We start from the raw sequence: 24,128 nt of genomic DNA, 5'->3' as shown, positions 1-24,128 counted from the left end.
ACGTTCGCCTCTCCAGGCTAGGCCTCTGGTGTGGATGTGGTGCGGTACAGGCATTGCACGGCGCACGTGCTCCCCTACCTCCTCGTCTCGTCACTAGTCACTAGTCACAGCTCAAAAGCAGCAAGGCCACTGATAGGTGGGCCGGCGCAGCCACGCTCGCGTACCCTCCTACTGCCTTGTTGTGACTTGTGAGTAGTAGTACAGCTGGAGGGGCGTGTTGGTTGGGGTTGGGGCGCGTGTGCGTTTCATTTCACCGTTCGAGGAAAAGGCAGAATCCTGGCCTTTCCAACTCAAGGAAGAGTTGCTGTTGCTGCTGCCATTGCCATTCCTGTCATCCTGTGGGGGTGGGCGTGAGGGGAGAGAGAGAGACAGAGAGGGCGAAGGGGAGGCTTGGCAGGGGCTCCCTCCGCTCTCGATTCTTTGCAAGATTGAGTTCAATCATCGCCGCCATCATCACCAAGCAAGCATGGGTATGTATATCAAAACCAAGAGCCGCCCATCTCCCTTCCTTCCTTTCTTGGTGTCGCTCAGGTCGGCCTGCTCCCGTGCGGCGGATAGTGCTTTCCTTCTATGGCGGTGGCGCGGTTACTCTTTCCCTTCTATGCCGTTTTGAGTCTGTTTCCCTCTGGGGAAATTGTTCCAGCTTCAGTTTTCCCTTCTTTACCTCTTTGATGAATTGATTGAAGGATTCCATCGGATTCTTCCGGTCTCTGTTTCATCGTGTTCTTGGAAAACATCGACGAGCTCTTTATTTTTTTTTCTTTTCTGATGATGAGTTGATGAATTCGGTCGTTTGATTCTCGGGAACTAAAAAGGCCCATTTTAGCTGTTCTTGCCCAATAGCCGCAATCGCCGTGGACGCGGCCATACTTTTCTCTCTCTTGCATTTCTGGTTTGCAGCTGCGGTTTGATTCAATCTTGACTGGGCGTTTTTTTTTCAACTCATGAATCAGCATTAGCAGATGGAGAGGCGGCTTATTCTTCTTGGGATTGTGACGATGAGTACCAGAAATTCATCCAAAAGATGAACCCCCCAAGGTAGTACGAACCCAATTCTTCAACAATTTCCTTGTTTCAGAAAATCAGTTCCTTCCTTAACCTCTGTCAATCTTAGCAGTGTGCAAAGTTTTTTCATGGTCATACTAACATACATGTTGATTCATATTCTTTTCTGAGTTCAGGGTCACTATTGACAACACCTCATGTCCAAACGCTACAGTTATTCATGTGAGTCCCTCAAAAATCAAGTGCTTCTCATTGGCGTGTGTTTTCTTGTTTGTGGCTGAAGCTGACATAGTTTTTTTTTTATTTGAACGATATAGGTGGACAGCGCCAACAAGTATGGGGTACTGTTAGAGGTAGTGCAGGTCCTCACTGACCTCAAACTCATAGTCAAGAAAGCATACATATCCTCAGACGGAGGATGGTTCATGGACGGTAGGACAAAATTAAAATTGGTTTCTTTCTGTTCCTTTCGTCAAAATGGTGTAACAATTTCTAAGCTGTTTGGTTTTTTTCTGTCAGTCTTCAATGTGACGAACCAAAGTGGGCACAAGATAATGGACGAATCTGTGCTAGAAAGTATAAAAGATTACATTTACAAGGTAATGTTTGCCATCATTGTCTGTTCATATTCCTGTTCCCGTTCAGTTTGCTGAATCTGTCAATCTCTTCCTGTGCAGTCTATCGGGCCTGATTCTTGCTTTCTTCCCTCGCGGAGGAAAGCCGTTGGAGTGGAGCCTTCCTCCGACTACACCTTGATAGAGCTAACTGGGACTGACAGGCCCGGTCTTCTCTCCGAAGTGAGCGCTGTGCTCACAAATCTGGAGTGCAATGTGGTGAATGCGGAGCTGTGGACACATAACGAAAGAGCAGCTGCAGTCATGCAGGTCACTGACAGGAAGTCCGGGCTGGCGATTTCGGATGCAGAAAGGCTTGGCAGAATCAAAGAGCGACTTTGCAATGTGTTCAAGGGGAGGAGTCGAGATGCCAAGACAACGGTCGCAATGGGCATAACCCACACAGAGCGGAGGCTGCACCAAATGATGCTTGAGGATCGAGACTACGAAAGGCATGATAAGGACAGGGCAAGTGCCGGCCCCACTTCAATGGTTTCAGTCGTTAACTGGCTTCAGAAAGACTATTCTGTGGTGACAATTCGGTGCAAGGATCGGCCAAAGCTTCTATTCGACACGGTTTGCACCCTAACAGATATGCAATATGTGGTTTTCCATGGGAGCATGGATACTGAGGGCCCCGACGCTTACCAGGTATCTCACCACGACATTTCAGCTTCAAACTCCTATCGCTGGACATAGACATGCAACCTTTTGTTTCCTACTTTAACACCATGGTTCCACAGGACTATTACATTAGGCACATTGATGGTTCACCTGTCAATTCAGAAGCCGAGAGAAAGAGAATCATCCAATGTCTTGAAGCAGCTATAGAACGGAGAGTATCTGAGGTAATTCTGCAATAGTTAGCAGCACCTATGTGATTATTTTCCTTTTGCTTTTCGCTGTTTGTTTTGCTTTTCTGCGGTCGCAGATGATACTTCTGCATTCATTTAGTTGTTGAGATAGGGACTTGAATGGTGTGATTCATTGCTGTAGGAGGTAAATTGTTGTTGGAGAGTTAGCATTTTGCATTGTCTGGCACACTTTATTGATGAGTCACTATCAGTGCTTTGGGTCCTTTTCCTCTTGATGAGGCGCGTGCTGTTTTTCTTCAATGTTCACAATTAACTCATCCCTGCTTACAGTTATTTTCCTACTGTTGTGTGTTTTAATGTAAGCATACAGTAATGAATTGAAGTCAGCAGTGCCTTTTAGTACAAAATTTATCAGCAACTGTATATCCCTTGCAGGGCCTGAAGTTAGAACTGTCAACAGGCGACAGAGTGGGTCTGTTGTTGGACGTAACACGCATCTTCCGAGAGAACGGCTTGACAGTCACAAGAGCAGAAGTTTCAACTAAGGGTGACAAGGCTATCAATACTTTCTATGTCCGTGACGCGGCAGGGAGCTCAGTGGAGCTGAAGACGCTCGAGGCCATACGCCAGGAGATAGGCCAGACCGTGCTTCAAGTGAAAGGGCACCCTGATCAGCCAAAGTCACTAACGCAAGATTCTTCGCCCACTAGGTTCCTCTTCAGCAGCCTCTTTAGACCAAGATCACTCTGCAACCTTGGGTTGATTGGGTCCTGAGTTTCATCCAGCGCATGCAGCTGGTGAGTCCACTACTACTCTGCAAGCGTAGTGACAAAGAAATTGGCCATAGTGGTGACACCGTGGCAGCCACAGCATGTTCATGAAGCACGCAAGATGCTGGTGTACCTAGTTCCACAATGCAATTAGGAGTATTCATGCATCAGATGACGACCAGTCATATAAAGCAACCCGACCAACTGGCATGTACGCCATCAACAGTTGGTGCATACAGTAGGTTCTTTAGCACCATCCACCATTGTAGATACTTCATTTCCCCCATTTAGTGTAGAGCTGTAATTAAGTACCATCGACATGGTGGTGCCCATTGCAAGTAGTGGCTAGTAAGTAAGTATGATTCAAACTGTTGTAAATATTGGCCTTGGCCATCTGTAGCAGCTGTCTAAATCCTACGGGTGTCATTGTTGAATGCTGAGCCCTTGTTTAGTTCGCGAAAAGTTGGAAATTTGACTACGGTAGCATTTTTGTTTTTATTTGGTAATTAGTGTTCAATCATGGACTAATTAGGCTTAAAACGTTCGTCTCGTAATTTTCAACTAAACTGTGCAATTAGTTTTTTTTTCGTCTATATTTAATGCTCTATGCACGTATCGTAAGATTTGATGTGATAGGTACTGTAGTACTTTTTTGAAAAACTTTTTGCAAACTAAACACGGGCCGATACTGCCATCAGAAGGGGAGTTGCCTCTTGGGGATATTCAGAGGGTGGGTGAAAGTGGCATCGATGGCATACTTGTCCAAGGAATCGAGCCGACGGCGACCCGGTTGTCATTTGTGCCGGGCGCACATGTCGAAAATGGCCGCCAGCTCTGCCCGGGGCCCTACCGTGGCTGCAAGCTGGTGCTTGGAGTTTTGGATGTGGAGTGCCCTCTCACTCTGCACTTCCTGACGGGATGCAATGCAGGAGGCCAAGAGCCAATGAATGAGCGATGGCCGGCCGGCCTGCCTCTGCCTCTCTCGTCTCATAGGCAGGCAGAGGCGTACGTCTAGTTGGTGTCTCTCTCGTCTTGTCCTTGTGGCTCCAATGCATGCAACAACCCATGTTTGGTCTCACTCATGTTTCCTCGTTTTCTGTCACGCTGTCTCTTTGCCCACTGCTCAGTCTCACTCATGTTAGATTGTTAGTACCTTCTACCTTGTGAGTCCCGCAAGACATTGCCTACTGTTTGTGTTTCTCAGAGAACGAAATTTCGTGATTTTATCCTACTTCATCGTCAACTCAGCACCAACTCTTCCACATGCAAATTTTTAAGACGTGAAATATACAAAATCTGTGGTTGGAAACAAAGTAATCGTCAAATATTCGCAGATGGCTCATGGTGTTCCGTATTCTTGGCCATGTTGCTGCATGACATAGCTGCTGTCTAAAAAGTATACTACTGGAATGGGATATGTTTCTGAATACCTATGGAATTCCTATTTGTATCATCAGAATGTTTGCAAGGCCTGTGAAAGACCTTGTGCCGTACTGCCACCAGAATTTCTTACTATCAAAGCAGCGACGTTAGGGTGGCCACGTTAGGGTGGCCACCAGAATTTCTTACTATCAAAGCTGTACTCCTCAGGGTGGCCACGGTAGCATATTTATTTTGTCCCGTTGGATCGTCGCTTTGACGTTCAGATTCCGTTCCAGCTACTGTTCTAGAGCCTTCGTTCATCTACTCTCCGTCTCTTTACTGTGACCGTCCTCATCCTCATTCACCCCCTTGTCCCCTCCGTCGCCGCAGCGTCCCTGCCTTCGCTCCTTCCTCCACGGCCCTAGATCTGCTCTTTCCTCCGTCCCTCTCCCTCTTCCTGTGGCGGCGGCGCAGGCGCGGTGGCGCGGGGCCAGCGGCGCCACCCCTGGCGCGCCCTCTGGCGCGGGCGGCACACCCTACCGCGCCGTTGCGTGCCCGGCGCTACCTCCCCGGCGCGTCTAGGCCCCACGCGCCAGCTCGGCCACAGCCCCCCAGCGCTCGTCGGCTCCGGCGCCACAAGACACAGGTGAAGGTGGCCTCCCTACCTTACTGTCCTCCCTTTCCCTTGTCGGTGCCAGGGTGCAGCGTCGATCTGTGCTTGTCTGCCTTCTTTGCTAGGGTCCATCTGGGGTCTCCATGTCTGGATCCGGTCTTTTCCCCACCGGATCTGTGTACAGCACCAACAGTTAAGCCTAGGGAGCCATGGACGACGGTGGCATGGGGGAGGGCCGCTCCGGCCACACGATGAGAGAGGACTGCCTAGGTGCGCCGGCAGCGTCACTCGACCTCCATAGGTCGACGTTGGTCCTCCGGTGATCGCACCTTTACTGTCCAGATTTACTCTCCCGGTTGCTTACTGCATCTCCACGTGACACCCTCCCAATGGTTAACAGCAGCAAAAATATCTTGCCTTCTTCTCTCTTCCAGATTCAGATCCAGATCCGGTCTCTCGATCTTCTGCACTAGCTACACCCTTTTCACTTGACTTGGATAGATGGATAGGTACCGAGGAACATGCAACTACACGTTGTGATTATTGATGATCCATGATTTTGTTGGTAGGCACCACTACTTTCAGTGTTTTTTTTGGTATTGCTCACCCTTTATGCGTTACTGAAAATCAATGATTTTTGCACATCTATTGGAAAATGAGCTTGTCATATCCAACCAGGTTCACGTCGCTGCGCCACGGTCCCTACGACTATCTTATTGGTAAGATCTGATACTAGCCTGGTCGATTTGGTACATCTATGTACCGGTTCCATCGATATGTATTCCATTTATTTTTTCCAGCTGCATCGGCACTTCATTTGGGGGTAAATCACTAAACGCCCTGGTGAGTCTGCCATAGTGCCATCTACCTCTTCGTTTTCTTGACAGTTATTTGTCTGTTGATGGCTGATGCTACTTGCCATTTACCTCTTGCAATTTAGTGACCATCTGCTGCTGCTGCTCCGGCAAGATTAATGCTTGGATATTGGAGATGTTTTCTTTAATTAGTGATGTTACATGGTTTAGGTTAATGTATTGCATGTACCCACATTACAGTGGAGCTATCTTTGTTTAAGAAATAATTGCATCAAATTATGTGTTTCATGTCCTGAGACCGGGCATTAATGAGGTTATTAATTTGAAAGTTTCTGTCGACTGTTGTGCTCATTTTCCACGACATCGTTGGTTCCATTTATTGATGCAGTATTGATTTTGATTCGTCCTTAGGTCATTGTTTACCTTCTCTAATTATGGTCTATCTTTCCAATAGTTACAGAGACGCCAATGGCATCCACTGCTTCTATAAAGATGGCAACCTTTAAACTACAATATTTCAGGTACATCCTCATTTGATCATGTTATCTTTATGAGGTACTTAGTTTTCTTATCATATCGCAAGACTCATCTAATTAGACACTTCAGTTTTACTTGGTTTAGGAGGCAACGATGATTACTGGTTACATCTACATTAAGTGACAAGAAGCCACATCTTTTTGGTATTTCGCTTCTATACAGTGGTGCTTCATGTGCTGCAATGATTTATTGTGTTCGTTTAAGATAAAATATTGCCTTTCCGTCTTCATTTTGATGCGCAATTCCATTTCTGTTGCCTGCTCAGGTTTAGTACAGTGAGATTTTCCCCTTCAGGATGGTATATAATTCCAGTCTGTTATTTTTCCACTTGATAACATTTTCCATTATTTTCTAATATTGCGGGTTCTAATTATATTCGTCAGATAAATTGGTTAATAATGTAGTGACCTTCCCAACCTTACAAATGTCCTCCCATTCAGCTCTAAAATCAAACCGATGGTTCAACTTAATACAATCAATTTCAACAACTATGTTTACTGGTCAGCATTCTCACTGAGTTTCATTCATCGTTCTGTGGCCAATAGTGCCTACACAATTTTTCAGGATACGTTCCAGAGCACGCTCTAAGTTTGAGTTGTTCTCCTTTTTACCTAATGATGTCTTTTAGCCTTGTAGGTGATTTCAATTTTACAATAGCCATTTCCTTTATGTCTGTCTTTTAGTTTCGATTCGTTCTAGATCATTAACTGCACTATTGTGTTCACTATGGATTTATTTTTCTCACACATAAGGTTTTGCGTGTAGCTGGCCTATCGACGGTAGCACAAATTTTGCTACCCGTTCCATTCATGTTGTGGCAGAAAAAAAACTAAACATGTCTCAATGTGCAGTGCTGCTGTTGTAATCTTTTCAGCATATATAAGTGTGTGCCTATGGTGCCTAGCGTCTTCAGATATTATATATATTCAATTAGCCTTGATGTCAATTAAATCTATCTTGCTTGCTCTGCCACTCGGATATTTTAGCTACGGCAGAGAATGGTTTGGTGTCGATGCCTTTAGCCTAAATATCATTTTCGTACAATTGTTCCATCGTTATTTATTTTGATATGAACATACATCATGTAAGCATAGTCTACATTTTGTTTTGCAGAAATAAAAAATAGGCAATGGGATAGCCACATACATATGTAAAGGACTCTCGGACGAAAAAAAAGCAGCTCATCAAGATTGCAAATAGGAGTGGTAATGTCCTCTCTATTAACGACGTCCCATTTTGCCTACTTTGTGGAAAGGATCCTTCGTTTGGTGTACTTATTAATTTTCCCTTCAGTGCCATAAAGCTTGTTGCCTTCCAGCCTGTCATGGAGTTTGGGTCAGCAGCAGTACCATTATGTCGCTATTTGGAATATAATTTATATACTTGCTCACCTTACGTGCTCAACCAAGCCGCCCTGCAGCAATCGTAGCAGATAGGCTACAGCTAATTTTTATGCAGTTACATTCCTCAGACCAACTTTTGGTTGCTTGGTTCAGAAAATCTATTTGCGGCATGCCATACACTTAACATATGGCATCACCCTGCCCTCTTCTCTATGTTCTCAGTATGCAAACATGGTTTCTATTTACTCAGTTATATGCACTGATTCCGTACTTTCTTTGTACAGGGACATCCTTCTTACCTCAGTGTGCCATCACGGGCAGCTTGCTGATGGTTGCAGGCTTACAGGCTTTGAACCTATAGGGTCTACCGAATGATAGAGTGGACGATCGGGCTACCAGTGCTGGCATCCCAGCAACAAGGTAATATGGATTATGTGTTTTTTTTCAGCATGCTCATATCATAGCTCATAAGAAAGGATGATGCTTTCTTTTTCTATTTATCGTTTACCTTTTGTGGCCTCTTACTCTAGAGTAATAAATATGTTGAGCCAACTAGGAAAAATGTTAATTGCTTGGTCTACGCCATCTTTTTCAGACTGAACTGTCATTAAGAACTATAACACTACTACCTTTCCTAGGCTCTATCCCTTCCTGTTGTAGGCACTGTTCCTTACTAAACTGTTGTGAGACTTTTCAACATATCAAACATTTCATGCTTTACAGGTGACCAATTCGGATGCAGCCACTACGTGGAATGCATACTGCTATCAATCATTTGGCAAATTGCTCGGACATGCACACTCCATGCCATCATCTTACACTTCACAGACCAGGTAGATCTAACAAAAGCAAATGGATAAACATATTCATCCAGCAGTTGTGCGGTGTGCCTCACTCTCCATTGGTGAGCTTTCTGACCGTGAACCAAAATACTAAGAACCTTGTTAGCGCCGTCAACCCAGATGTATAGCCGCTCCGTCAACCATTATGTGTACAAAATATGTTGTTATGTGTAAGACAGCATTGCTACTTATCATGCCGCCTAATGTACAAAGTCGCTCTGTGCTATACACTATTATGCAATGTATAAAGTACTGCCTATGCCATCAGTTTAGAACATCGCTAGACTTAAGTAGTGCCGTTATGTAAAATATATACCCATCCTGCTTGTAATACACTGTCAAATATTTTTCATGCAAGTGCTCCAACCTATATAAAAAACCAATGCTCCAGCTTCCCTATATATATATAATGGATGCATTTCTACCTAACTTGCGACGCACGCAATGGCGCGCGTAATGCAATAGTCTCTCGTAAAAACACAGAGGCCCTGCAGGCAAGGCAGGGCCGCCGGGGCCATCTATTACTACGTGTTGTTACCTGCAGATATTTCTGGCGCCTGGTAAATACTACTACTAGCGTTCTTGCTGCCCTGGTGTAGTTTTACATTAGAGTACTTTTTTTTAAGACATCACCGAGGGGTGAGCGCACTCCATTGGTACCGACAAGCCGGGGATGAAGGGTGCCAATGACATCTACTTTTTTTTTAGATAATGGAACAAGGTTCCAGACTCAAAGCGTGAGCTGTGCTCATCTGCAGCCTTGCAGCAACTTTTCAGTCAGATCTTGCCACTGTCATCGTTGGGCTGGGCGATGGCAGTGCATGAGCTGGAACAGATCTGGTCAGTTGCTACGTACCCTACCACAGGTTGCATTGGAGCTGGAGGACAGGAGGATGATCTTCAGCTCATCACTCTTCAATAAGATCCGTGTATGATGTGCAGATGCAGATACAACTGATTCTTCTCAGTTCTCACCTTTTTTTTTTACTGTCTTCTCACCCTTTTTTTAGAAGAAGAAAACTCTTCCGTTTCTATGCATGCAATATTTGAGGCCACCGTTCCGAAATATATATAATCTGCCATGTATGTATGTTCATTCAGTCTAAAGGTTATATCAACATGCTTCATCATGTCATGTGACATCTTTTTTCTTCTGTCATGCATGCAAGGGAAGAGCCGGTCTTTTCATGTCGTGGGGAAGCCAAGTGAGCGGAGGATCTTAACCAGAAAGGGATTGGTGGGCATGCATCCATCTTTAGGGACGGCAGCGGCTGCTGAAACCATGTGGATTCCAACCCAACAGGTTGGAGTTGGAGCCTACTCATATCTATCTATCAGGTTCAGGGTTCAGGGGGCAGCAATATGTGTCTCCCATAACTCCTGTACCACAGCACTTATGTAAGATGATCACAGCTTCACAGTGTCCATCTCTTCTGCCACAATGCAAGCCCACCAATCCCTTTCTGGTGACTGGTGGGACTAGCTAGGCACATGTGGCACAGTCTTAGGGCTATGCATGCTCCCCCCACCCCATATATAGCTGTGTTTCTAGATATGGGGAATTGGAAATTTGGAATCCAACTATTATCTCCTCATCTCCTCCTCCTAGACTAAAAGTTTGGCATGTTAGACGGTGTCAGATGTAAACCTCTCTCTGTAACGTTTGTAACCAGTCCAGGTACATTGTATCTATGAGACCTGTGGCTTAGTAATCAGATCCCTAATTGTAGGACCTTCTTGTTGTAACCATGCATGTTGTAAACGCCATCACCGGTGGGCTGTTCACCGAATATATTAACACGGCTCGTTCACCCATTCTCACATGGTACCAGAGCCATACGTTCCTAGCGGATTTGTAGAATGGCGTTCTCTTCCTCTTCAGCTACAGCATTCGCTGGTTTCTCTCCTCTCGGATTTCTTCCGGTCACGGAGAAACTGACGAGGAACAATCACGCCATGTGGGAGGCGTAGGTCCTCTCCGCCTTAAGGGGTGCACAAGTTGTGCATTTCCTCGATCCATCGACCCAGCCACCGGAGAAGTTCATCGTCACCAAGGACGAGAAGAAGTCGGACGAGCCACCTGTTCTGAACCCCGAGTTCGAGCAGTGGGTGGCCAAGAACCAACAGGTCCTCAGCTATCTTCTCACATCGCTGTCGAGGGAGATCGGATCTCAGGTCACTAACGTGACCACGGCGGCGGGAGCGTGGGCCTCCATCAAGGCTCTCCACACATCGCAGTCAAGGGCTCGTGTCATCTCGACGAGGATGGCGCTGGCCACAGCAACCAAGGGCACCTCCACCGTCAGTGAGTATTACACAAAGATGAAATCTCTGGCGGATGAAATGGCTTCTGCAGGAAGGAAACTGGAAGATGAGGAACTGGTCTCCTACATCTTGACCGGTTTGGGCGAGGACTTCGACGGGGTCGTCACCGCCGTCTCCACCCGTGTCGAGCCCATCACGGTCAACGAGCTGTACGCACAGCTCGTCGCCCAAGAGCAGTGCATTGAGATGCACGGAGGAGGCCAGCACACCGCGAACATCGCCAACAAGGGGGGCCGTTGGAGCCCCAACAACCGCGGCGGAGGACGTGGAGGCCACGGTGGCTTTGGGCACGGCCAGCAAAAGGGCGCCCGTGGTGGTGGCCGCTCTAGCAACTTCGAGGCCGGCATTTTTTGCCAAGTGTGTGGCAAGGAAGGTCATCAGGCCTACCGCTGCTACAAAAGGTTCGATCATTCCGTTTCAGGACCTCCTCAGAAGAGCGCCTCCGCCGCTACCAGTTCCTACGGGGTTGACACTAACTGGTACATGGACACGGGGGCGACAGACCACATCACTAGAGATCTTGAGAAGATGATAGTCCGTGACAAGTATCATGGAAGAGATCAAGTTCATGCTGCCAATGGGCTAGGTATGGAGATTACTAATGTTGGTTATAGCCATTTGCATTCCCCTAATCTCCATCTAAAAAATATTCTTCATGTTCCACAAGCACATAAAAGTCTTTGTTCAGTTAATCATCTCACTCGAGATAACAATATCTTTCTTGAGTTTCATCCCGATCATTTTTTCATCAAGGAACAAGTGACGAAGAAAACCCTCCACAAAGGCAGATGTGAAGGGGGGCTCTATCCCTTGCAGTCCTCATCATCTACATCCACAAGTAAGCAAGTCTTCGGTGTTGTCAAACCATCCACGTCACTATGTCATCATAGGCTAGGTCATGCATCCTCTCGTGTGGTTCAGCAAGTCCTTAGCCACCATAAACTCCCTTTTGTTTCAGATTCCAATAAGTCTAGGGTATGTGATGCATGTCAACAAGGCAAGAGTCACCAATTGCCTTACCCTAGATCATCCAGTCAATCGAGTCATCCTTTGCAACTTGTCTTCTCGGATGTATGGGGACCGGCCCCAAGTTCAGTTGGTCGGTACAATTATTATGTGAGTTTTATTGATGATTACAGCAAGTTTGTGTGGGTTTACCTTTTGCGTCACAAATCTAAAGTTTTTCAACGCTTCAAAGATTTTCAAAACCTTGTTGAGAGGCAATTTGGTAAAAAAATTCAAACCATGCAAATAGATTGGGGGGAGAGTATCAAGCCTTGAACTCTTTCTTTAAACGTGTAGGGATCAATCATCATGTATCCTGTCCTCATGCACACCAGCAAAACGGGTCGGCAGAGAGGAAACATAGACACATCGTTGAAGTAGGGCTCACACTCTTGTCGCACTCCTCCATGCCCCTCAAATTCTGGGATGAAGCTTTCTCTACTGCCGTGTTCCTAATCAACCGGCTACCCTCCAAGGTGATCAATGATGAAACCCCTTTTGAGAGATTATTTGGCATGCAACCGGACTACAATTTCCTTCGTACGTTCGGGTGTGCTGTATGGCCAAACCTCAGACCATATAACTCTAGGAAACTAGAGTATCGTTCCAAGCAATGTGTGTTCATCGGGTACAGTGATATGCACAAGGGATTCAAGTGCCTTGATCCAAAAGAAGGGCATGTGTACATTTCTAGGGACGTCATCTTTGATGAGTCTGTCTTTCCATTTGCCTCCTTACACCCAAATGCAGGAGCCCGTCTCAAATTTGAGATTGCTCTCTTACCCGATATATTAAAAAATTATTTGTCTTCTTTTTGGGATGCAAATTTGCAAGACGAACATGAGTTATCTCCTGCCTATACTAACGTGTCATCTAGTGCTGCTGATGTTTTGGATGAAATAGGAACAAATTTTGAAGAAAACGGGATACAACACGCACCGGGGGAACGATATCTCATGTGTCCCCCCGACACGGACATCATCAGATCCGAGGGGGATCTCCCTGGCGCCTCCGTACCGCCAGCAAGAGGATACACTCCTGGATCAGCGTCGCGTCGGGCGCCTAGGGCTGAAGCAGATGCGCCGACCGATTCACCTGGATCTTCTGCTGGCGGATCAGGGTCCACCACAATGGCCACATCGTCCACCACGCCGCAGATGGATCCAGCCAACGGGGGGACAGTAGCGCCGACAGCATTAGCATCAGGTGCTGATGCGACGGAGATTTTGTCGTCCGGATCCTCTGCGGATGCATCTCCTGCTGTCTCGCCTGTGCCGTCTCAACCTCAACGCCCGACAACTCGTCTCCAGAGGGGAATTCAATGTCCAAAAACCTACACCGAAGGCACAGTTCACTGGTGTATGAGTACCAAGGGACCAACAGAAGAGCCAACAACAGTTGATGAAGCACTTGGCTGCAAACATTGGTGTACAGCGATGGAGAATGAATACCAAGCCTTAATGAAGAACAAAACTTGGCACCTTGTGCCACGTCCTCAAGGGAAGAACATAATAGGATGCAAATGGGTGTACAAGGTGAAACGCAGAGTGGATGGGACCATTGATAGGTACAAGGCTCGTTTGGTAGCCAAAGGCTTCAAACAAAGGTATGGAATCGATTATGAAGATACCTTTAGTCCCGTGGTAAAGGCAGCAACAATACGGTTGATATTGTCCATTGCCATGTCAAAAGGATGGACCCTGAGACAACTTGATGTCCAGGATGCATTCCTTCATGGTGTATTAGAGGAGGAGGTCTACATGAATCAGCCGCTGGGCTACATTAGCAAGAGTCATCCCAACTTTGTGTGCAAACTTGACAAGGCTCTCTATGGCTTGAAACAAGCACCTCGGGCGTGGTATGCAAGGTTGTGCAATAGATTGGAAGAGCTAGGATTTGTTCCTTCGAAGGCAGATACCTCTCTTTTCTATTACAACCATGGGCAGCACAGAGTGTTTGTTCTTGTTTATGTTGATGATATCATAGTTGCTAGCTCATCTCAGGAGGCAACCGAAGCATTACTCAAGAATCTGCAGAAAGAATTTGCACTCAAGGATCTAGGAGACTTGCATTTCTTCTTGGGAATTGAAGTAAAAAGAACAACAGATGGGTTGTTGCTATCCCAAGGAAGGTATGCTGCGGACATCTTGGCGAGATCAGGGATGGACAAAGCCAGGGTGGTAGACACGCCGCTCTCTACCAGTGAGAAACTCAGTGTAACCGATGGACAAAGGCTTGGTGAAGAAGATTCTACACGATACAGAAGCTTAGTTGGAGCACTACAGTACCTAACCTTGACACGGCCTGACCTCTCCTTCGTCGTAAACAAGGTATGTCAGTTTCTACATGCCCCAACCTCGGTTCATTGGAGTGCAGTTAAAAGAATCTTGCGGTATGTCAAGGGTACCCTAAGTATGGGACTCAAGATCAAGAGGTCTCCATCCATGATGGTGAGTGCTTTCTCAGATGTAGACTGGGTAGGATGTTTAGATGATAGAAGATCCACTGGCGGCTTTGCTGTGTTCCTAGGGAGTAATCTAATCTCATGGACAGCAAGGAAGCAAGCAACAGTATCTAGATCTAGTACAGAGGCAGAATACAAAGCCTTAGCCAATGCTACGGCTGAAATGATGTGGGTGCAAAAGTTATTAACTGAACTCAAGATAGATCATCCACCTGCAGCTCGGTTATGGTGTGACAATCTTGGTGCAAAATATCTATCTGCCAATCCTGTCTTTCATGCTAGAACTAAACACATTGAGATCGACTTTCATTTTGTCAGAGAAAGAGTTGCACAGAAGCTTCTTGATATACGCTTCATCAACTCTGGTGACCAGTTAGCAGATGGTTTCCCCAAGGCGATATCAGCTCAGAAGATGAGAGAGTTTAGGTTCAATCTTAACCTTGTTAGTGGCTAAGATTGAGTGGGAGTGTTAGACGGTGTCAGATGTAAACCTCTCTCTGTAACGTTTGTAACCAGTCTAGGTACATTGTATCTATGAGACCTGTGGCTTAGTAATTAGATCCCTAATTGTAGGACCTTCTTGTTGTAACCATGCATGTTGTAAACGCCATCACCGGTGGGCTGTTCACCGAATATATTAACACGGAACCGAGTGCCTGGTACGACATCTCGTTCACCCATTCTCACATGGCAGTGGCACCATTGTGGCCACCTTTTTTTCTGAAAAAAAGTCTGTTCCACCCATCGGTTAAATGGTTGGATGTTAACACACTAAAAGGAGCATGATTAGAACGCAAAAGTTTCCTATTAATTGGGCACCAAGTAGTGGCGACGATAATTGAGCATCCACGTGGAAGTGGAAGAAGCATTTTACAAACCTTTTTCAGGCCATCATGCCTTTAGTTACCAATGGTGGAAGAGGCATTTTATGAACCTGTTTGTAACATTTCCTGGAAAAAGGCCCAATCATCAACTACAGAGCTACTACTACGACGCGCAGATGCTTGCTGACGCAGAATAGTGATACTTCTCATATGGCAGCAGCAGGAAACTCCTCTCCGGCGAGGCCGCCGATGACAAGAATGAGCCATGACCTGTATCTTGTTTAAAGTTGAGCGGCCTCTAGCTAGGTTCAGTTTGCTTAGGTTTTTGTCTAAATAAATCTACCGACAAAATCATTACCTCACTATTTGTAATGACTTTGGCAATGACCATTATATGTCCAGGCGTCTCTATCTCTCTAGCCAAGAAGATAAGAGGCAAATCAGAACTTGTTGCCTTGTTGGGAATCTATTGTTTACTGGGGAATTACATTGCCCAAACACTAATTCTGTCCATTTGAAACCACCCCCATCAACATCCAAAAAGAAGTACAGATTGCAGAGCTAGAGTAGCTAGGCCATGAAGCAGTGCTGTGCTTCACTCATCCCTAGCTAGTTGGCAGCATTTCATGGAATAATACCACTGGTCGTCCAAAGGATCCGCTATCTAGCGACTAGCAGGGTATTGAAACAATGGCGTGTGTATGTGTATTGCATTGGACATGGACAGGAAACAAATCTACTGTCAGATATGGATGCTGAATTCCATGGATGCAACCAACACGAGGCTGCTGGCGTTGAATCGGACTTCATAGTCCACGTGGGGATAAACAAAAAAAGGAGGAGGCGGTGGCGACCGCTATCATCTCTTCTGTAACAGGAGAACGACGTCTCAACAAAAATTCGGATCATCAACTATGAGAAGAAGAATAAGTGAAGTGAAGCTAGTCAGGGTGAAAACATTTTTGAGAGGAAAAAGCACTAGAGATGATATTGTGGAGAAAAACTAAATAATTTCAGGAATTAAATGGAATATCTTCTCTTCTCAACAAAGCAGTGTCGAACTAGAAGCACGCAGAATAACGTAAAAGGGGTAGTAGTAAAAAAGCATATAAGATTTATGTAAATAAAGACTAGTGAAGGAGAGATTGTCCCCCTGGCATTTGAATCCCTGCGAAAGTCGTCGACCCATTTTTCGACAGTTTTTCTCGCCACCTCTGTTACGTGCATATTTTGCTGTCTCTATGTTCCTACTATATATGTAGCTCATCAAGCAATGATCAGAGTGACATGTTTGTTGGCAACTGTGTAAGCCACCGTTGAGATGCACTTGTCGACAGCAGCCTTGAATTGTGCCAGTAATACCCCCACACCTAACTCTAACTGCGATCGTTGCAACTGGTGCTTCGTAACAGCAGTGGCTTGTGGCTCATTGATTGGAAGCTTCCTGGTTCTTCTATCCAACCTCTCTACTATATACTATTATGTCTATATGCTTTGGAGAGAGAGAGTGGAAATGCAAATATGCTTCCATATAACGGCTAGTAATGGTCAGCATGATGTAAAGTGAGCCACAAAATGGTGATTGGTGAGTGGTGACTAAGATAGTAGCTTTTAGCAGCAAGACTGCAAGAGGCAGGCAGTGCCAACCTCTTGACTAAGCATTGACCCGAATTTAGATTCCTTATTATTGTTAAGTCCTTTTCCAGTTGGTAATCTATTGGATAGCCAGGACGTACGGACTCAGTGGTTGTCCAATAGCTGGCCTTGTTCAAGCAAAGCTAGCAGCAGTTGGGCTTGGGCAAACACCAAGGACAACCTTCATGTTGCATATGTATAGTGTTTGAGTACAATCAGGTAGTAGCAGCATTATATATGTAGTTTGAATGTCCATTGCTTTGCATTAGGATTCCTAAGCCGTTTTCCAAACCGTAATCCATTTGACATGTCAGGATTTGTGCTGTACTGGTTGTTAAGGATGCCAGGTTCAACACGAAACCTCCTATTAGTCAGAAAATATGATAGGGTTTCGGAAGTTCATCAATGGCCCGTTGAACGGGCTTGGAGATAGACACTACCGTTCATGGCAATTGCATGGCAACAAGACACATTTAGCCGCTCACAGGTACGGAGATGCAATCCGGTGTCGCTGAAACACATGAGATGTCTTGATCATGAAGCACGCAAGCATTGCAGACGGCACATGAAAAGTGAAGCCTTTTTCGACTAGCTAGTACTCGCTCGCTTTAAGCTGCCGACCAGATCTGGATCCACCTACATGCACTTCCCCTGAGCAATCTTTCATTTCATGACTCTGCATGCATCGGTGCCTGTCGCTGGTATCCAACATCCTCACCCAAATTCAAACCCAAATCCAAGTAGCTGATTTCATACCCAATCTTTCATTTCAGCTGTGGATTTGAGCATCAGCTATGGGTGTACTGGAACATATAGGACCGAACACAGAAGATGATAAGTTCTCAAGAGACAAGAGCTGAGGAATGAAAAAGGAATAGGCCAACAAACACTCAAAGAAAAAGGTGAAATCAAGATGGCTTGAGGACAAACTACAAATAATAGGCCACAAGTTTTTTATCCCCTGGAACCATGAAATGGGACCTCATTGAAAAGGCTGTTAAATCCAGCATCCTATCTTCCGAGCAGAACTGCCGCTCACAATCTGAAAAAGGAAGCTATCAGTACATGTTTATACAGCTGGCTCCCCAGACCACACGGATTAAGTTAATTCCTCTCGGCTCACTTCTGTTGAACTCGAATTACATGCCTAGATGAAAGACATTCGTCACAATAATCCCCAGGTCGTTTCGACTTAAGGCCCAGATTATGGATCGAACTTTCCAGAAACAACAAATGAAACAAATGTTGCATTTGCAGCGGTCACAACAAAAAGGAAGCAATGAAGGGTTTCAAACATGAAAGCTAGGTTGGCTTAGAAATGCCATCGACAAGTCCAGCCTCTAGTGCCACAAAAAGTCTATTGTATCGGTGGTACATTATCAGCAAGTAGACTTAAGCACATTAATATGATTTCAGAATCCTTTCTCCGGTTCAACTGAGTTCATACTGTATGAATGAGCACAGATTAAAACAGCTACTTATACAAGGAGGGAGGCAGAAAGAACCTTCTTCGCCAGTATAAAACAAGATATTACTAAAAGTAAAGAATGCAATACCACTGACCCTGCACAGTTGAGCTCACAATTTGCATTTCCTAAATCTCAAAAAAAAAAAAAATTGCCCATTGATCCAACTGTATCTCTTTTACAATATCTATCCAGATGTATCTGGTTAGACTGCTAAAATTTCCAGTCCAAATTGTATGTAAACTCTGCAAAGGAATTATTTTCATCCCAAAATGAATCTTCCCCCAACCCAAAAAGAAAACTTAACAGTTGACTTCTTTGATGCTGTCCCTTGAGTATATATTCTACCTCTGAAACTTTCCCTCACATAAGGTGCTCAACAGCAGCCTCATGTGAAGAAACTGAAGCATACAGCTTCAATGCCATGCAAGAACATACAGAGATTTGCAGACTTTCTAATGCAACATACACTCTCTAACATACGGGTGTGAGATATTCACATACCGCCCCCATATATACTTGTAACGGCGAATTGCCAGCTTCAGCCAGGGTTTCATGTTTCCATTATAGTGCACAACAGCAGCACTCTCAATCAAACGATCATCTATGTCTACATCATACCCAAGACCCAAGACATGCCATCTGCGGTCTAGGGGCTCCATCAGGCCGTAAAATGTCAAAAGACCTGCAGGAAGAGTCCCTGTTCTCCAGAGCAATTGATCAGAATTTTGCTCTTGCCAATAATGATACAATGATGTGGCGTTTGCCTTCCTCCAAGCTATCAAGTCAAAAATGTTCATTCCAAAAGCCCATCCACAAGTATGTGGATCAATCTTAGAGCTGATGGTTGGGTGCGAAAAATTTAGATACTTGTGATACCGATGAAACGACTCTAAACAAGTTTCCACTGCTCCAATGACATTGCCATGCAACTCTACGGACAACAGCTGAGTCAGATCCTTTTGCACCACAACATCATCATCAAGAAACACCACCTTCTCCAAGTTGGGAAGTATCTGAGGAATGTAGAACCGTAAATGGTTCAGTAGAGAAACAAACTTTGGATTATGGAATTTTATTTCTCTTTCAGGATTCTTGGAACCAGCTGAGTAATAGTAACCCTGAGTTTCCACCTCAGATAGCTGCCTCACAAGAGGAGATGAAGAAGCATTCAACCACGAGAACTCATCTATGCAGCGGACTTCAACAGTACAACCTTTGAAGTCATTTATGAGGAACCAAGTTGACATCGCGCCAAAATGGATTCTGTCGGTGACCACATGAAACACAAGCTGTTGAGGATGATTTGCATTAGAGACTGTAGAATTGACAACAACTGAAGTGGCCAGCACATTATCCGAGAATATACAGAAATGATACAGATTATTATCCACCAATCGTGTTGAATTCCGGTTCTCCTCTGAGCGACTCCTATGCTTCGGGTTCCAAAGCCACTCCTCTGTCAGTTTCACAGTTAGACAGTGCAGATTTTTGGGGAAGGATTCTGCTGCTAACTGGCCAAACTCAGCACTCTGAACAATTGCTGCCTTTGCACGCTCCTCTAGTGCCAGGGCGTGGTTCTTCAATGTCACTATTGTTGTGCTGATATCATAGTGAGAGTCCTGAGCCTTGTATATCAACCGTGCTAGCCGGCTTATTATAGGATGGGCTTGAACTTTAGTGATTGCTCTCCCACTAACTGCCCCTTCAGATAGCAATCTTTGACAATTCCTTATCTGCGAACTAAGCTCCCATGCAAGCTGAAGATTACCATGCTCTTTTGCAAGGATGACATATGCCTTTGCTAGAGTCATCTGATCCGCTAATTGGCGAGCAAATGATGTGCTGCTCAAAAGCTCTTCTGAGAAATTCACTTTCTCATGAGGGACTTCGTTGATCTCTGAACCATTATCCTGGAATTCATCAAAAGAAAAACATGAGAACATGCACAGGGGCAAATTTTTCATAAATGGAACAGTTACTTTTGCTTACAGCAGAAGCAGCCAATCAAGATTGTATACAAGAAGAGAAAACGAAGGAAAAAACCTCAATCTTTGAACTACAGTCCATTGGATGTGAAAACATTAACATTTTAAATTTTACAGTAGTACTATACTTCTTAAAGCAAGTAAACAGGTCAACCCAACTGTTGAGGTTTTTCTTTTAAAATGATATTTCCTCCAACATCACAGCATCACTTTCCAGTGAAGAAAAGTCTAACTTCGTGTGAAGCTGCCATTTCTGAACTAAAATTTAAATTAATTCAAAATTAACAAGATACAGGTTTGCAAACCTTTGACAATAATCAAGTGCTGGGTGCTATCTTTTATTGAACTAAGTAATTATAAGGAAAAGCTTCCAATAGCACCCACAAAAATTTCTGGTCTTCGTTTCATTTACAGTGAATGTGAACCACCTGAGGAACTACTGTATGAAAATATGGCTTATATATATGGATACACAGAGCTTCTCTGCTTGTGAACTATGATATGGCCAATTCTTGACATTCCATCAGATATGGTGTTAAAACCTCACCTTTAAATGCAAAAATACTTTTCTATAAACAGTATAATGGGAATTGATATGATTTGCTACCAGCTTCCTTTTTTTCATATGATGACAACATGTAGTTCTAAAGGTAATAACATAACAGACAGATTTTAAAAGAAATAAATGATTGGAACTTCTAATAGATTGATTCATAACATCAATCTAGAGAAATTCAAGATGCAAACTGGTATAGGATTTATACCAGTACGTCTTTTTCAGGGCCACAACCCTCAATACCTCTTCAGATGATGAGATGATTAAGTCTACCTTGAGATGGTCCTAAAGTGATTGATGAAGCTATCTAAGCTAATTCTTTATTGCCAATAGCACAGACCATTCACAACACTTCCCATTTATCCATGTGCCACGGCAGAATGACCAACACATTCATGCCCAGGATTCAATTTTCTCTTCGTATGTCATAAAAAAACTGATTTTCTAAGTTATGATTATCATGCATCAAGTCATAATAAGAACCCAAACATAAAAATCTTCCTTACAATGATCACCTTACAATACCCCCTTGGATACTCAAGTTACCACTAGACATTGGCAGTGTAATAGAACTTAATATTTCGTTAAAGCTAAAAATGACTACAGACTGACAGCGATAACAACAAATGAATTTTCTTGGTTTCCAGTAGCACTTAATTGTTCTGCCACGGGAATCCATATTCTGATTATCAATTTAATTATATAAAATATAACACAAAGCCTTTACCTGAAAGAAAGCCAATGCCATAAGCTAAAATCAACAATGCTCTCATATACCTCGCCAGTATCCTATTCTATTAATGACTTCATCTGATCTCTCTTTGGCATCTTAAAATCTCAATTGTGCAGTTCCAAAAAGCTTATTAAGCAGGTATCACAGTTAGGACTTATTGCTATCATAAGAAATTCATTGAAGCGATTCAAACTCATGCAATTCAAATATTACAAACTAGGAGAGAGGCTTAAGTGTTACTGGGAGTTGCTTGACGCCAAAGGGAAAATAAAAAAGAAATTATGAATGATCAGCCAAATGCCATACTTTTGGGAGTGTTCAGACTTCAGATATAACAAGAAGGCCCTGAATAACCACTTGAAGTTATCAAAGTATGGCATCACACATAGTACTGAATATTGACGTATAATACAGACTAGATCTTCTCCATTACATGTCCACCCCAGATGGAAGAAAACACTCATCTTCCTAGTACGTGGATAGTATTTGTTATTAACAGGGAGGATGTGAAACCACCATGTGAGAATGACACCCTACCTAAGTACTTGAACAGATCACCAAAAAAGTACAGGGCCAGACTATCTATCATGCCACACCAACTCCTAAAATCACATACCATGTTTGCCATTTCTAACAACCAATCATGATTAACCAAAAACACTTTCTACCATCAACGAAATAGTATGTGGCAACTAAGACTTCCATAAAATGGCAAAGTGCATGACTCAACATACTAACCTTCAAAGGATCCAATACTGAAATATGGCAATAAAGATCTAGGGCCAAAATTGTACTCTGATACTCAAGAGCCTACCACCCAGCCATACTCGCACACTAATGTCGAAACCTCGTTCTCTACAAACATAGATAACATTAACTTCGTTTAAATACAAGTCTACAACATGAAAACATGAGCATTCTTGCGCACACTTAAAAGATCACAAATTGTTGAGCTAATCGAGACCCACGTAACACAAGTAGGTGACAAAAGCATAAAGACGCTTAATTTGTCCACAATTCTTCAGAAATAACAGTAAAGCGGTGATCTTTCGGAAGATCTCGCAGAATTAAGCAATCTGAAAGCTACACAAGACCAGGTTTGCGGCACTCACCACGACGGGCGGCCGGAACTGCTCCTTCTGGTTGTGGTGCAGGACGAAGAGCATGAGCCCAACGAGGAGGAAGATCCCGAGAAGCCACCAGATCCACCCCGGCAGCCGCCGCCGCGACGAGCGCAGTGCCCGCCTCCGCGCATCGCCGCCCCCGTGCCCCGCTCCACGAAGCATCTCCGGACTAGTCCAACGCAAGAACTAAACCAGAGCCCTGCCTCACCGCCGACGCGCCAAACCCTCCTGCATGGGCGCGGAGAACCCACAAAGGCGGTGCCTTTGCGGCGGATCCGGGGGTCCGGATGGATCAGGAGGCGACAACCATCCGGCGAACCCACCCCCGGAGGCGGCGGGGTCGAGTCCAGCCACGGGTGACCCAGCAGCAGCTTCCAGGACAGCGGACGAGGTGAGGCAAGAACGACGGCGACGAAGGAGCTCTCGGATCCGCAAGGGCGAGCGGCGGAATGCGAGGACGGCGAGGTGAGCAGGATTCGGAGAGAGGAAGGGAAGGAGGGAGGGGGAGGGGGAGGGGGAGGGGGAGGGGGATGGAGAGATCTGAGAATGATGAGAGGTGGGGCGGGGCCGCGGGGGATAAGGGAGGGGCGAAGTAGCTCTTCGCTAGCTGACGTACAAGGAAAGACAGCAAAAGCCACCCTTTCCAGTCATGCGTCTCCATTCATTTTCACCCTCCCTCGTACCATCCGGGCTCCAGCACTTCAGCCTGCTGTGCAGCAGCTCAACTCTCTCAAATTTGTTCAGCGTAATGCCCTAAATTATCGTAACATGAAACCATTGAATATTTTTCATCTTCAGAACGCGGATGTCGATTTCTGGTAATATAAAATATTACGCTGAAAAATATGTCAGTGGGTCAAATAAAAACATTCCACAAATAATGTGATCTATGGCGACGTTTGGATCTACTCCTCTAAACTTCTGAGCTCTAAAAACTTTAGAGCATTTTAGCCCAGTTTTGAGCTCTAAAGCTCTAATATGTGATAGGTTAAAGTTTAGAGCTAACATTAGATCATTTGTTTGGAAAATTTTAACTCTAAAATTTAGAGGTCCGAAGTTTAGAAGAGCGGATCGAAACTGATCTTAAGTTAATGGCGTTAGTTTTGTGTGCTTGGTTTTACAACCAACTTTACCTATCCTTATATGTGTACTATTTTTTCTATGAAAATGAAATAGTTCCTATGAAACTCATATACGTTTTTTTTTATTCCTATTCACAGCTGCTTTTGAATTCCTATGAAATCATTAGTAGACGAGTTAATAGAGAGCAGCTAAAATCTCATATTGAAGGA

At 44.6% G+C, this 24,128-nt stretch overlaps 2 protein-coding genes and 1 long non-coding RNA gene across 4 annotated transcripts; 2 read left to right on the top strand and 1 right to left on the bottom strand.

The window, feature by feature from the left end:
* Positions 1–234: 234 nt before the first annotated feature.
* LOC136539633 (ACT domain-containing protein ACR4-like) lies at positions 235–3,636 on the top strand. The gene is made up of 8 exons (XM_066531590.1): positions 235–470; positions 954–1,038; positions 1,182–1,227; positions 1,323–1,437; positions 1,525–1,604; positions 1,683–2,270; positions 2,363–2,467; positions 2,870–3,636. The coding sequence occupies exons 1-8, from the start codon at positions 467–469 to the stop codon at positions 3,206–3,208; spliced, it is 1,362 nt and encodes a 453-aa protein (XP_066387687.1). The 5' UTR covers positions 235–466; the 3' UTR covers positions 3,209–3,636.
* Positions 3,637–5,710: 2,074 nt separating this feature from the next.
* On the top strand, positions 5,711–8,806 carry LOC136539632 (uncharacterized). 2 transcript variants are annotated; one of them, XR_010779727.1, is made up of 7 exons: positions 5,711–5,898; positions 5,980–6,022; positions 6,449–6,515; positions 6,601–6,674; positions 7,645–7,736; positions 8,159–8,294; positions 8,598–8,806. It is a non-coding gene; the product is annotated as an uncharacterized lncRNA (long non-coding RNA). The 2 variants fall into 2 exon arrangements; XR_010779726.1 differs by having other exon boundaries at positions 5,711–6,022.
* Positions 8,807–18,325: 9,519 nt separating this feature from the next.
* On the bottom strand, positions 18,326–23,344 carry LOC136529450 (hexosyltransferase GAUT11-like). The gene is made up of 2 exons (XM_066522531.1): positions 22,825–23,344; positions 18,326–20,348 (listed from the first exon to the last, which is right to left on the bottom strand). Exons 1-2 carry the CDS (start codon positions 22,996–22,998, stop codon positions 18,891–18,893), a joined length of 1,632 nt encoding a protein of 543 aa, XP_066378628.1. The 5' UTR covers positions 22,999–23,344; the 3' UTR covers positions 18,326–18,890.
* Positions 23,345–24,128: the final 784 nt, after the last annotated feature.

Source organism: Miscanthus floridulus, chromosome 2 (assembly GCF_019320115.1).
Source record: "Miscanthus floridulus cultivar M001 chromosome 2, ASM1932011v1, whole genome shotgun sequence".
Classification (NCBI taxonomy): Eukaryota; Viridiplantae; Streptophyta; class Magnoliopsida; order Poales; family Poaceae; genus Miscanthus; species Miscanthus floridulus.
Note: the sequence above shows the minus strand (reverse complement) of the source record. Positions and strands in the feature narration are given on the sequence as shown.

What these genes read in the sequence shown, in the direction of transcription:
- LOC136539633 (XM_066531590.1), top strand. An exon ending in TAAAAGATTACATTTACAAG is followed by an intron (nt 1,605 to 1,682) that starts GTAATGTTTGCC and finishes CTTCCTGTGCAG; the next exon opens with TCTATCGGGCCTGATTCTTG. An exon ending in AGGGCCCCGACGCTTACCAG is followed by an intron (nt 2,271 to 2,362) that starts GTATCTCACCAC and finishes ATGGTTCCACAG; the next exon opens with GACTATTACATTAGGCACAT.
- LOC136529450 (XM_066522531.1), bottom strand. Translation starts at nt 22,998, where the DNA reads ATGCTTCGTGGAGCGGGGCACGGGGGCGGCGATGCGCGGAGGCGGGCA. An exon ending in AGTTCCGGCCGCCCGTCGTG is followed by an intron (nt 20,349 to 22,824) that starts GTGAGTGCCGCA and finishes GATGAATTCCAG; the next exon opens with GATAATGGTTCAGAGATCAA.